The sequence below is a fragment of the Ictalurus punctatus genome, chromosome 4 (assembly GCF_001660625.3).
Source record: "Ictalurus punctatus breed USDA103 chromosome 4, Coco_2.0, whole genome shotgun sequence".
Lineage (NCBI taxonomy): Eukaryota > Metazoa > Chordata > Actinopteri > Siluriformes > Ictaluridae > Ictalurus > Ictalurus punctatus.
The window spans coordinates 14,956,997-14,972,500 of record NC_071284.1 but is presented as its reverse complement, the minus strand read 5'-3'; the positions used below and the strand labels follow the sequence as shown (position 1 = coordinate 14,972,500).

The 15,504-nt window shown below is 41.0% G+C and overlaps 1 protein-coding gene across 6 annotated transcripts in view; it reads right to left on the bottom strand.

The window, feature by feature from the left end:
- The window catches only part of ranbp10 (RAN binding protein 10), a 63,559-nt gene that overhangs the window by 14,745 nt on the left and 33,310 nt on the right, over nt 1-15,504 (bottom strand). For all 6 annotated transcript variants that reach the window (XM_047155079.2, XM_017465816.3, XM_017465818.3 and 3 more), the window contains exons 7-9: nt 11,515-11,627; nt 8,160-8,268; nt 1,197-1,345 (exon numbers count right to left, since the gene is read on the bottom strand). In XM_047155079.2, the coding sequence (XP_047011035.1) occupies nt 1,197-1,345; nt 8,160-8,268; nt 11,515-11,627 (371 nt within the window). The remainder of the gene's footprint in view (nt 1-1,196; nt 1,346-8,159; nt 8,269-11,514; nt 11,628-15,504) is intronic.

Here is a 15,504-nt window from a genome sequence, read left to right as displayed (position 1 = left end):
TATGGGTCAGCCAATAACACACAGTCTGGGGTGGGGCTTTAAGACGTATTGAACAAGATTGAAGAGAAACTAATTGTTACTGTCAGCTCACATCCTGAGGTGCCCAACTCTGCCAACTCTCTAAGTGCAACTCATGCTAGCTTAATAACTCTAATAGCTTAATAACTCTATAGCTAGTCATTATGAATGCAAAAAAATGCCTAAATGGCTGTGACAGGCTATATGCTAAAATAATTTTAGATGTAAATTTACACGATTGTATTATCCAAATGAATTTTAGCAGGTTAGTCAATATAGTACTGCAGTAGCTACACAGTACACTCCAGACGAGTGCTCAGTATATTTCATTTATCTAAAAAAGAAAGAAAGAAAAAAAAAAGTCCCCCCTTTATGGCCAAAAGTTTGTGGACACCCGAACTTCACATCCGTATGTGGGTCTTCCCCAAACTGTTGAAATACAAATGGTAATGATTTCCCAATTAAGGGGCCCAAACCTGTTCCAGCATGACAATGTCCCAGAGTGTGTTACATGAAGACATGGAGGGTGTAGAAGAACTCAAGTGGCCTGCACAGAACCCTGACCACAACCCCAGTGAACACTGTTGGGATGAACCTGAATGGCGATTACATGCCTCTAAAGGCCTCCTCACCTGACTTCATTGCCTGACATCACTATTGTGCCACTCTTGTGGCTGAATGGGCAAATCCACACAGCAATGTTCCAAAATTTTGTAGAAAGCCTTCCCAAAGAGTGGAAGTTATTAAAACAGCAAAGGTAGGCCTAAATATGGAATGGAATGGAATGTGATGGTTAGGTGTCCACATACTTTTGTAATGTGTAGAGATGGTAGACAAATATTTTTACATTTCTATTCATGTTTTACCAATTTAAAGAGCACGTTCTGTTTTCGACTCTCAGAGAGTATACAGCATAAGTCGTAACTGACAAACCAGCAATTGCGTACAGTTCTCACTTACAGACGGAGAGTCCCATACATTTCCCATGCATTTTGTGACTAATACCAAAATAATTTACAAAAGCATTCCCTTCTGTGTAATGCCCTGTTTGACAGATTATGACCACTTGAAACCAGCCCTACACCGCTGTTTCAACTAAATAATAGTGCACACACTAATGATTTGGTCTGAAGGTGTCGTCATTGTTAAGAAAACAACAACAACAAAAAAAACGTCACCTGTGCTATGCAGGTGGGGGTTGGTGGCTCCGTGCCGGGGGCTAAGGCTTGGGGAACCGGAATAACTGTCCTGGGTGTTGGGGGAGTGGACACTAAAGCATCGTACCTCGCTGTCTGTACCATTCACCATCTCCACAAACTGCCGACACCTGGAAAAGATGAGATGCCCATGTTACAGCACTGTGTATGTGAGACATCTTCAAGCCATTCAGGTGTCAAAATGAGCCCAGATATCTCTGCAATCCTTTAACACTCCCTGACTGACATTCATAGCTTAGCAGTCCAGACACTTTTGTGATAACAGTCACACTCGCTGTCAAAATTGATTCAAGGTTTGAGTGAATCTCTCAGACTGTCTGTACTGCCTTGGACGTGCTCCTATTAAGCTGATTCATTCAAAGGGGTACACTTTCAAAGGGGTACGTAAGGGGTACTTACGTGCTCCTATTAATCTGATTCATTCAAAGGGGTACTTACAACATTCAATATTGCTAGTGTAGATACACTAGATCATCACTATCCCTTTATTCTACATACAAGCAGACAGACAATGTAGGTAGTATATGTTTATCTGTAACAGATACTATAGGCAATTAATCTGCTACCAGTTATGACTTCAATAAAAGTAAACCTGACCTGCTATCAGAGGCCTTCTCCCAGAACATATTTTCTGCTTTCGCTGTAGTATGGCTAGGGTGTGATACAGTACAAAAGTTGTGGGGAAAAATGTTGAAGTGCTATATGTTGTTATTTCTACATAATACTGTATCGATTTATTTTGACTTGGGCTACATTCACACAGCAGGCAAAAGTGTCCCAAATCTGATATTTTGCTTCAGATTTGTTATTTGCATGGCTGTGTGAACAGCAAAAAAAACACAATGTGACATTTTAAAGTCTGATTTGGGTCACTTTGACCCACTATGTGGCAACGCAATCTCCGTCATCAATCATGCGGCTTTCCCATCAATCCACCTCGACATTCATCATAATTTCACACTACCAGGAAGGACAAATGGAGTATAAGAGTGAAGGAGGATTTCAGTGGTGAGATGTAATGTGAAGTAATGGACCTCAAAAAGTTGGGGTGATGTTGCTGTGTAAGCAAAAATTAGAAGGCATATATTGCAACTGCTCCGTGTTTGAAGAGATTTAAAAAGAAACAGCCAAATGCGGGCATAGGAAAATCTGCGGCGCCAGGTTCGAATTTAAAGAAACCAAGGACGTGAACCAAAGAAGCAGCCGTGGCTGAATAACATGCCGTGTTTACACTGAGCTTGAACGCATCGCATGACACATTGTTCCTTTGCACATGCAGGTCCACTCAGGAGCGTGATGACAGTCTTAACAACAACAACAAAAAAAATCAGATTTGGTCAGTAAATTGTATTGGGCCACTTTTGCTTGCTGTGTGAACATAGCCTTAATGACTTGCAAGATATTATGTCATTATTTTTGATTTAATGTCTCATCCTTTTGACTTGAGCGCTAGGAGTCAAAATCTAAAAATAGGGCAGACCTTCTATTAATTAAACACAACTGAATAGACTACTGTCCAACTCTTTTCAGTGTCAGACCATTTGGCTCAGCTCCCCAATAAGAGCTGTCTCTTTTGGCTCATCCCTTCATTAATGCTACTGTGCCAGCTGTCTAAGCCTCATTAAGAAGATTTCCTTACTCTTATTCTGATAACTGATTGCCTCCGCTTATAAAACTTGACCATGTGCAGTACATCTTCAGGCGGATCCTCCCAGTCATGTCCGAGAGCCAAACCCACGTGTCACCATTCACACTAACGAACAGCTCAGATGTTGAAAAGACGTTTCCATGGAAGCATTTGGATTAAAATCACATTTTAGAGTAACAGCTTGGCTACATCTATAAAACCAGCTCACATAGATGAGCAGTTTTTCCACCTACGTTAACCTAAAAAGAGCCAGCCTGTTCGCAAATGACACATCACGAAAACGCACGTCATGATTAACGTCTCTGGTTGAACTCGCGTCTCTACCGGCACACAAATCTTCTGCTGAAGGCTAGTAGTCACTATGCTAAAAAAGTAGGGATGGGTATTGCGACCAATTTGGCGATTCGATTCTTATTATATGGTTTCGATTCGATATCGGTTAGTTATCAATATTTCATTTAAAATGTTAGTTGTGCAGACATGGAATCCATGTTTTAATATAGATGCTGGTAACTGAAACCCTCATACTTAGCTATATTACTGAAATACACATTTACATTAGGGGCAATGGTGGCTTGGCGATTCAGGCTCTGGGTTGCTAATCGGGAGGTTGGGGGTTCGAGCCCCAGCACTGCCACTATTTGGCCCTTGTGCAAGGCCCTTAACCCTCTCTGCTCCAGGGGTGCTGTATCATGGCTGACCCTGCGCTCTGACCCCAACTTCCTCACATGCTGGGATATGCGAAGAAAAGAGTTTCACTGTACTGTATGTGATCAATAAAGACTCATTATCATTACATTAACAATAGGACTCACACAATTATGTTTAATGTTTTTTTTTTACTTTTATTTTGAGTAACATTGTAACAAGAAATCATAAATATGTGCATACAATGAACACGAGGTAAGCACAAACTGCACAATACTGTTAAAAAAAAAAAAAAAAAAAAAAAAAAAAAAAAAAACAGCAGCATTGTAAATGAGTGAAATTCATTAATAACTCGAAAAATGTTTAAGAAATAAAAACGTTTTCAACATTCAAAATATGAAATATGGGGACATGTTCAGGATGAGAGGCGAACTACAGATAATTTTCACATCCTCTCGAGTAAAGCACGCGCATTAAGAATCGATTCGGGGATTTCCCGATATCGATACCGTTTCATTACATTGAAGATCAATTAAAATCGGAGAATCGATTTTTTTTTTTACCCAGCCCTACTAAAAAGTGTCTTAGGTCCCGTTCATACCTGGCATTAACATGCGCACTGGGTGATCGGATCAGCGATATGTATAGGTGTGAATGGGCTCAAATGTGTCTCAAAGACACTCACCATATTCGGAGGTGGTCTTGGATGCATATGGCCACTTTACATTCGTCGTACAAACATGAATGAGTCTCAGACAGCGATGAAGGACTAACTAATCGACTGCGTCATTGCCCTAGTGGGAAAATATGTCCTCAGTGCGAGACTGTTTGGAGATAGTGCTGAATGGGAGAGCTCTCTGCCACTACACTAATGGATAAAGACAATGCTATAACAGCAGAGACAAAAACAGTTGCTATTCATAATTTCATTCGTCTTCTCATCTCTCATTCATTTTGTTATCAGATCACACAATTAAAATGTTTGGTACATGAGATACTATTCACAGGACAATTCCACCTGAAAATAAACGCAGCAGAAGACTGATGTAATAACCGTGCCTGACCGTGTCTTTCTCCAGCAGAAACCAATGAAATCCGATCAGAAGTGGTGAGTCATCATGCCAGATGTGAACCACTAGGATTGTCCACATGTGATCTGATCACGTTGGACGCATGATAACTCCGGGTGTGAACAAGGCTTACTAATTACTCTCTTCAAAAGTCCTTTTTCTAGTGACTTTAATTTAAGACACATCCCAGTTTTAAATGGGAAATGGTCTGCACTTGAATAGCACCTTTTAACCTTAATGGTGCTACAACACACTTTACACAGTTTCTCATTTACCCATTCTCTCTCTCTCTCACACACATCCACCCAAACACACCCACGCACACACATCCACCCAAACACACCCACGCACACACATCCACCCAAACACACCCACCCAAACATCCACAGCCACCCACACACACCTACCCACACACCCACAGCCACCCAAACACATCCACCCAAACACATCCACACACACCTACCCACACACACCTACCCACACACACCTACCCACACACACCTACCCACACACACCTACACACACACACCTACACACACACACCTACACACACACACCTACACACACACACACCTACACACACACACACCTACACACACACACCTACACACACACACACCTACACACACACACACCTACACACACACACACCTACACACACACACACCTACACACACACACACCTACACACACACACCTACACACACACACCTACACACACACACACACACACATCTACCCACACCCCAATGGGCTGCCATGCAAGGTGCTAGCCTGCCATAGGGAGCAACTTGGGGATCAGTGTTTTGAATGATTAGATTGTTTAAATTTATTTATTTACAGTGCTGTGAAAAAGTATTTGATTTCTTCTGCTGTTGTGTATATCTCATATTAAATTGTTTCAGAAATTAAAACAAAACCTGAGATAAAACAAAGGCAACCTGAGCAAACACAAAATATAGTTTTTAAATCATAATGTTATTTATCGTAGCAAAAAGTTATCCAATCCCAACTGAGCCTGTGTGAAAAATGTCTTTGCCCTATTTCAAAGGCTCTGGGACCCCAAAGAACTACAGTGAGAGCCATTGTCCCCAAGTGGAAAGCGGGCGACCTTCCAAAATTCCTCCAAGAGCCCAGTAACTACTCATCCGGGAAGTCACAAAAGAGCCAAGGACAACACTGAAGGACCTACAGGCCTCACTTGCATCAATAAAGGTCACTGTTCATGAGTCCACTATCAGGAAGACACTGGGCAAAAATGGCATCCATGGAAGTGCGGTGACGCAAAAACCAATGTGTAAAGAAGGCATGTTGTTTGAGGCTCTCCGTACAAGAAATGATGGTTTAGCCACAGTAGCATGTCTGTGCAATGTTTTATTTACAGTGTCCATTAAAAAAAAAAAGGCCCAAATCGTGCCATAAATATTTACAAAAATAGTGGATTAGAAAAGAGAGAAAAAAATAAAGAAATAAATATCAAAATTAAATTAAATATTTACAAACATCTCTTAGATGGACTTCCTTCCACAAAAAGGATCAAGCTATTTTGTTGGCACTTCCGTTGCACAACCATTCACGATCCCACCCCACCCCAAATGTGAGTAAGACCCACGCTTAAAGAGTCAAGGCTGCGCCCACATGGGTAATTCAATTAAAACAGGCAAGTATAAGGGGAGTATTTGTACAGCAACAATATGCACATAACTGATATTCAATATTCTGAACATTAATAAACAAAAACAACAAAACCAAAAAGCAAAATAGGCAAATGATAAATAACACAGACAAACAACAAAAAGAATATTCTCCTTTCCCCCTTAAACATAGACACAGAACAGTCTGACCGCCAGAGGCATTGCACAGTGCACGGTAAAATCTCTGATTAAAGGATGCGTGATCTGCCACCTGCTTGTAGCCACTCACGCTTGCCATACCCCCGGCAGAACAGACCCAGAAGACGCAACATGACTGATAATCCACACCACAAACAAACACAATGACTAACAAATATGCAGATAAGTAGTAAAGATGTTGTGATAAAACTTATTTTATGAGAGAGTGATTAGCGGAAAAGAGTAGGGTATAATGAAAATTTATGCGTGTATGAGAATAAAGCAGTAGCGCAATCCCTAGTGTGCACCTGAGGAAAAGGCTAGTATGTGTGTGTAGGTGACTCGTAAGGCATTATGTAGATGTGCTGTATCGGCCGGTGACAGAGTCCTCTGTCACATGCTACTAACCCAGAACAACATTAAGGCTCGTCTGAATTTTGCCAAAACACCTTGATGATCCTCAAACCTTTTGGGAAAATGTTCTGTGGATTGATGAGTCGAAATTGGGACTGTTTGGAAGACAGGAGTCCCGTACATCTGGTGTAAAATCCTAACCAAGCATGGTGGTGGACGTGTGATGGTGTGGGGATGCTTTGCTGCTTCAGGGCCCAAGCAACTTGCAATAATTCTGGGGCAATTTCTAAATTACTTCCTTTTCACTTACATAGGACATAACATAACATAACCTAGTGCCTTCATATGTAGTGTATAAAGACATTTGAGATTCAGCCACAGATGCATTGCATGATTGTGCTCAAACATCTTTATGTTCCCTAAATATTAAAGCAGGGGTGTCCAATCTTATCCGGAAAGTGCCGGTGTAGGTGCAGGTTTTCATTCCAAACAAGTAGGAGCCACACCTGAGTCTATTGAAAGCCAAGATCAACTGATTAAACAGGTGGAGTCAGGTGTGACTCCTGCTTGGTTGGAATGAAAACCTGCACCCACACCGGCCCTTTCTGGATAATATTGCCCACCCCTGCATTAAAGCACTAACATGAAACCAGCCAACTACATTTTATTATTATTTTTTTTAAACTGCTGCTCATGTGGTCACAGGGCAGAATTACATACTCTGAGGAAAAGCGCAAATCTGCCCTCTTCCACATACATGACCTCACAGATGGCCATGATTGGCTAGTGTCGCTGGAATTTACAGGGGAAGAGAGGGAGTATTCCGTCCCTGCGTCCCAGATAGGACGACCAATTTTGCTCCCTTGGCTCTCGGCGACAGAGAATGTATTTCTGTTGCTCCTTTGGAGCCCCTCATTTGCTTATTTTTATTTTGAATAGTATTTCAATAGTCTTGGGTTTAGTTCTGCGCTGGAGAAGTGCAATTAGAACCAGTTCCTGCCTACTATACTACAAGGTATGGCAGTTAGTATGGTTTACCTTACTTCATCTAGGGCATGTACACAAGTTTTATATATTTAATTATTTGTATTTTTAATATTTGACCAGCTAGTAAAAATTAATAGTTGAATCAACAGTACACATTAAATACCATATTTATGAAGAGTGCAAGGTAACCAGTTCCAACCAACTAATTATGTGATTTACCCAAGAGATTCCCCAAGCCCAAATGCACAGGCTCTGCACTGTGACCGGTCATCGACCTGAGTGCAACCTGTTGACCCAGTAAGAGACTCCTATACTTAGACCTCGTGTGTGTGTGTGTGTGTGTGTGTGTGTGTGTGTGTGTGCGCGCGTGCGTGCAGAAACTCACTTCAACATGAAGAGTAAATTGGGGTTGCGTTCTAAGAGTCCGGGGTACAGCTGATGTGTGGCCTCAATGGCCTCTCCAACACGACCTTCCAATACCAGCTTCTGTATTCCTATTCCCACATAGAGGAGAAACACACACACACACACACACACACACACACTCTTACCCTCTATGCAAAACCTAGCCAAATGCCTTGTTGCCAAAATGCCTGAACCCATGATCAACATAATGGCTTGAAAAATAATTACACTGACAAAAATGAAAATAATAATAAAAATATCACTCCATAAGTGCATGTCTAACACCAACAATTTCCACAAGATAACACTGAAACTGTACATCTGTAAATAATACTTTACAATATTATAAACCGATCAACAAGCTTATTAGAAACACCTGTATAGATGAACATTCATGCAGCTATCCAATCACTCATCATGTGGCAACAGCACAATGTATAAAATCATGCAGCTACATGTGAAGAGCTTCAGTTAAAGTTCACATCAAACAGCAGAATGAGGGAAAATGTGATTTCAGTGACTTTGACTGTGGCATGGTTGTTGGTGCCAGTCAGGCTGGTTTGAGGATTTCAGAAACTGCTGATCTCTTGGGATTTTCACACACACAACAGCCTCTATAGTTTACACAGAACATCAGTGAGCAGCAGTTCTGTGGGTGGAAATGTCATGTTGATGACCGAGATCAGAAGAGGATGACCAGAGTGGTTTGAGCTGACAGCAGGACATTAACTCAAACCACTCTTTACAACCCCGATGAGCAGAACAGCATCTCGGAACACATAAACTGAACCTTGAGGCAGATGGGCTACAACAGCAGAAGACCACATCAGGCTCCACTCCGGTCAGCTAAGAAAAGGAATCTCAGGCTACAGTGGGTACAGGTTTACCAAAACTGTTGAAGATTGGAAAAAGACCATCAATATTAACTGAAGCTCTTGACAAGCATATTCCCTTCGGAAAATAATAAAACGGCAAGGCAAAATCTTTTGTTTTTACTATATACTGAAGGACACTTGGGTTTGAGATCCAAAGATGATAGTTCAGAATTTCAGCTTTCATTTCCTGATATGTACATCTAGATGTGATAAACAACTTAGAACATGGCACCTTTTGTTTGAAAACACCCATTTTTCAAGTGACCAAAAATACTGGAACATATGACTGAAAGGTGTTTCTTGTTGCCCAGGTGTGTCCTATTAGATTGACTGTTTAAACAGTTAATAGTTCTGAATGTCTACTCTTGGTCTGAGCCCTGGGTTTGGTCTAAGCCCTGCCTCTGAAGACTATATTTGTTGTTAAAAAGGATAAACCAACATGAAGACCAGAGAGCTGTCTATGGGAAAAAAGCAAGAGATTTTTAAGCTGAGAATAGAGGGAAAAATCAATCAGTGCCATTGCACAAGCATTTGGCATAGCCAATACAACAATATGGAATGTCCCGTTAAAGAAAGAAACCACTGGTGTACTAACAACCAGACATGGACACAGGTCGGCCAAGGAAAACAGAAGCAGCTGATGACAAACATTGTGAGAGCTGTGAAAACTCCCAAAACAACAGTCTGTGACATCAACAACCTCCACAGGGCAGGGGTGAAGGTATCATAAACCACCGTTCGAATAAGACTTTGAGAGCAGAAATATAGAGGCCAACTGACAAGATGCAAACTACTCATCAGCAGTAAGATTCAGAAAGCCTGACTGGAATTTGTAATGAAATACAGAGAACAGCCACAAAAGTTCTGGAACCAAGATTAACCTCTACAAAGTGATGGAAAGGGCAAACTGTGGAGAAAGATTGAATCAACTCATGATCCAAAACAAAAGCTTATCAGTCAAGCACGGTGAAAGTAGTGTCATGGCTCGGGCTTACATGGCTGGAACAGGCTCACTAATCTTTTCTGGTGATGCAAGTCATGATGATAGCAGCAGAATGAATTCAGAAGTTTACAGAAACAATCTTCCAATTTACGGAGAAATGCATCTAATTTAACTGGGAGGAACTTCATCATGCAAGCAAGATAATGAAAAACACTAACACACCAAAAAAAAAAAAAAAGAGGAAGGTTTTATACTGGCCAAGTCAATCACCAGACCTTAACCAAATTGGGCATGAATTTCACCTCCTGAAGAGGAGACTGAAGAGGAGACTGAAGGGAGAACCACCCCCCTCAAAAAAACAACAACAAAAAAACAAATAACATCAGAAAGGAAGAATGCAGCAGTTTGCTGATGTAAGTGCATAGCTGGCTTGATGCAGTTACTGGGATATGCAACCAAATATTAAGTGTTATATACTTTAAGACTATCTGGATCCCTGATGGTCTAGTGGCTAGCATGCGGCGCTCTCATTGCCGCAGCCTGAATTTGATTCCTGGACAGGGAACCAACCTCAGCCACTGGAGGGCTGCATGAGCCAGTGCACTCTGAGTGCCTGTCCCAAGCCTGGAAAATGGGGAGGGCTGCATCAGGAAATGCATCCAATGTAAAAACCTTGTGCCAGAATCAATATGAGGCCTGGCAACCAGCAGTGGTGACCCCGAAAAGGAAGCAGTCGAAAGAGGAAAAAATTACTTTAAGACTACCTGTACCTATACTTCTGCTCACCTAAAAACTGGCATGTAACCAAAGGTGCTTTGTTCCAAGTTGTTTAACACATCCAGATGTAAATATCAGGAAATGAAAGCTGAAATTCTGATCCATTGTCTCATATTCATCTTTTTATCTCAACCCCAAATGCCTTCAGTGTATAGCAAAAACAAAATAAATGGCTTTGCAGTTCCAACACTTTCAGAAGGGACTGGATCTGCATGATTTTGTGTGCACTGGACAATTGCCTGAAAGTACATGGTGAGTGTATGTGTGGTGAAAATGTAGTATCGGTGACTTGCTCTACTTATGACAGAAGTAATCTTACACTGTATATAACACGGTATATTTTTCTAGTCCAATCAGATTTCCTAGATTTTGTCCATTACATGCACTGCTAAAGAGTCTAGAAATAGCAGTTTTGATATAGCATTGGACTTTCTAATTTGATTACAGTTCCTTTGCAACGTTGTTTTAAAAACAGGCCTGGAAGGTTTTAGTATAAGGTAAGTCAGTGACACACATTCAGATACTCTTTTCAGCAAGCACTTAAACTATGAAGAATCTTACAAGGCAACATGTAACCTCAAGCACCAAGGGTCATTAAGCACAACATGTTCTCTAAAATAATGATCAAACAAAGATGAATCTGCACTTATATGGGAGACAAGACGTTGTTGTTGAACAGATGGAGAGAGTAAGGAGGTGCTGTGTGTGCGCGTGTTTCTGTTTTGCATGTGGGTTCTCACTCTGCCTGTTCTTTATGGAGGCCTGGTCCTCCTGTATCATGGTCTCTGTGGCTCGGGCAAAGGCCATGGCAGTCGCGCAGTACCCATGATGCACCAGGTAGCTGGATACCATACTAAAGAAAACATCACACACAATGTTAGAGACCGCGTGGCATCATGTCCGTTGTTCCTTCAACGTGATGTATGTTAGGGGTGCAATGCATAAATACTTTCTGTTTAGTGTTTGTATCTGTATTCTGAATTAAACCTCACGTGGGTTGACCAAGCAGTTACAAAGGATGAATGAATGAACCATGGAAATGCATCACACAGAAACTCATGTTCACGTTAATGAATGCCCTATAAGCTTCATATCTGACTAGTCACTTGTATCCACGAGCTAAACATCTGACCGTTCATCCGCATAAAATTAAAAACCTTCTCACTTGCTTTACTTCTTTGTTGTGTCCCTTGTCACATACCTCCAATGCCCAGTGAACCTTTCCAAAACAAGTCGAACTCAAAGCCAATGCCATTGACGGGATGCCTCCACCACCACCAAGTCTAGTCTTTGTTACTAATTTGTATGTCAGAAATAGCCCTAAAATATACTTAAGCCCTAAAATATATAGAGAAAAACTATTTCAGACATTAGACTTTGCTGTGACCTTCACCCTGTTTGGATAAAATCCCAAACTCTAATCAGTTCATCTGCTTTTTACAATGATAATGCCATATAAATCCTACAAACATTCAAACACTTGTTCTTGAGATATCACACTAACGAGAATCTTGGACCGACACAGACACACTGATGGCTGGACGGAAGGATGAACTGAAGGTAGCTACCAATGAAAATGGAGTAGGTGAAGGTGTAAGTAACACCTCTGTATGACAAACAGGAAGGAAGCTAATTCCATATAAATCCTACTAACATTCAGCTACTCATTCTTGACGGACAAACCTGAAAACATAATGCATTTTCTGCCCCGGATTCGCATCTGTATTCATTTAGAACACAAGATCTGAATACATTACTCATTCCAAATAACATATTCTTGTTCGGTTACAACCCTGATCTACATGCAGGCCTGTGCGTAGACTTTTTGGGGGCAGGGGCTTAAGAGGAAAAAAAACTACATGTACTCCTACACATACCATGGATGTTGGCACTACCATTAATAATCACACGTTTTTCATAACACGACTCCTGGTGCTCCATGCTGGTTTCCCAAACAGAGATTACAACTATTTTTAGAGCAAAATGCCAGCATAGAGGTTATCCAGTAATCACCTGCCAAGATCCTTTATCAGTTCAATGTACAGTATATATTTCACATGCAGCTAACCAGTTTTAGACCAGCAGACCTAATCTGAATAATAGCCCATCTATTGCTATGCACAATGTGTCAGCCACCTTATAATGCTCTACCCCACCACACAGCCCACCACAGTACCACCCCTGATCAGATTGTGGATTTGGATTGTGGACCATCATCAATACAGCAGTGACAATATTCCGATATTAACCTGATTGAGACAATACACTAATTAAGAAGCTACCATGTAAACAGAGATTATTGATTGCCTTAATGCTCAAAGTAAACACATTGTATGAAGACGTGGAGTATTCCTATTTTAGTCACGTCATCGAAGTGCATTAGTACACCTTACTCACACTATTAACGTCGTGTGGGAGTTTTCACTGCATTCTGTGACAGGACACATACACACACGACAGTGCTCAACCTTTTGACGGCAAACAAGAGAGCACGGCTGCGTCCGAAACCGCGTACTTACCTACAATATAGTAAGAGAAATACACGTATTTCCGCTACTACATAGTAGGGAAGTACGTGGTTTCAGACGCAGCCCACAGCTTCAAGCAGTCGTCTATTTGCACGTATAGCATGGCAAATAATTAACTGCACTTGAAGCAGGAGAGGGGTATAAAAGAATTTCCAAAACATAAAATGTACCATGGAATAACATGAAGGCCATCATCAACAAATAGAGAAAATGGAGCACCACAGGGACATTACCAAGAACAGGACATCCCTCTAAAATTTACTAAATGAGAAGACACAATCTTACCAGGGAGGCTGCCAAGAGACATACAGCAACATTAAAGGAGTTGCAGGAATATCTGACCACTATATGATATCTGATTACTCTCTGCATGTAATAACAATGTCTCATATTCTTCACATGTCTGGGCTTTGGGGTAGGGTGACTAGACGGAAGCCCTTTCTCACAAAAAACATCCAAACCCAACCAAAGCACCCCAAAACCAAGTGACAAAATGTGTTGTGGTCTGATGAGACCAATACCAAAAGATATAATAATTCCACAATTCCAAAAGGTTTGTTTGGTGCCAAAAAAAAAACAAATCACCAAAAAACACCATAGCCATGTTGAAGTATGGTGGTGGCAGCATCATGCTTTAGGGCTGCTTTTAATCAACCAGAACTGGGGCTTTTATCAAGGTGGAGGGAATCATGAATAGCTACAAATACCAGTCACTTTAAGTGCAAAACCTTCAGGTGTCTGCTAGTAAGCTGAAGATTAAAAGGAATTTCACCCTTAACCGAAAGAAGATCAATGTTTTTGAATGGCCTAGCCAGAGCCCAGACCTGAATCCAACTAAAAATCTGTGGGGTGACCTGAAGCAGGCTGTGCACAGAAGATACTCTTACAATTTGATTGATCTGGAATATTTTTGCAAGAAAGAGTGGGGAAAATATTTACAAGTCAAGATGTGCCACACTGATAAGACTCTTGCCCAAAAACACTGAGTGGTGTAATAAAATCAAAAGGTGCTTCAATAAAGTATTCGCTTAGGGGTGTGCACATTTCCCTAAAATGTTTGTTTTTAGTTCATTTTTATAGACTGTAATTTCATATTAAGGGAGGAAAATGTTCAAACATGATTTATCTTGGTTTCAATTTTTTCCATCACAAAAACTTGCCATTTTAACAGGGATGTATAGACTTTTTATAACCACTGTATAAGTTAACAGTGTTTATAACCACAACATCACTGCTGATACTTTTGTACTAATGAAATATCTACTATCATGTTAGCATCACTGCTGTGCTTGGTACACTCATATATACTATACTGCAAAAGGTTTGTGGACATCGGATAATCACAGCCACATGTTGGCCTTTCCCAAACTGTTCCCGCAAAGTTTTAAGCACACAACTGTCCAGAATGTCTTTGTATGCTGTAGCATTAAGACTTCCCTTCACTGGAACCAAGGGGCCTAAACAAGTTCCAGCATGACCATGTCCCTGTGTACAAAGCATTTCCATTAAGACATGGTTTGCCAAGGTTGGTGTAGAAGAACTCGAGTAGCCTGCACTGAGAGCCCTGACCTCAACCCTACTGAACACCTTTGGGATGAACTGGAATGCTGACGGTGTTCCAGGCCACTTCACTAATGCTCTTGTGGCTGAACAAGCACAAATCCCCACATCTACGCTCCAGAAACTAGGGGTTCATTTCAGCCGTTCAATAAATATGAATCTTCATCAAGTGCTCATTCACAACCCCATACATTTTAAATTCCCCTAAAATACCAATAACCTATTCTGAGTGACAGTCACTGTTTGACATATATAAGCCAAATGTTCCATTGATCTGCTCACCTCTTTAGATGTTGCGCAATCGTGGGGCAGCATGCTCATTGCCCCACTTTGGGACAGGTTTTGTGCTGCCTCATGCACAAGGAAGGAGACAGTTAATGGCAGGTTTGCAAGACTATACTAGTTAAAAAATAACCCATGGATGCAAAGATCTTGTTTATAACAAATAATCTTAATTAAATCGAATACATTTCTGCAATACAGCAAAGTGTAAGTGCACACAGTGTGTATGATGTACAGAACCATTTCTACTGTAAGACATATTTCAAGACTGGGAGAAGGGGAAAAAAGAGAGATGAATTATATCCGTACATCCGAAACGCGTAGGAAAAACTTGTTTCCCATGCAAAGGCTGAGGAAAAA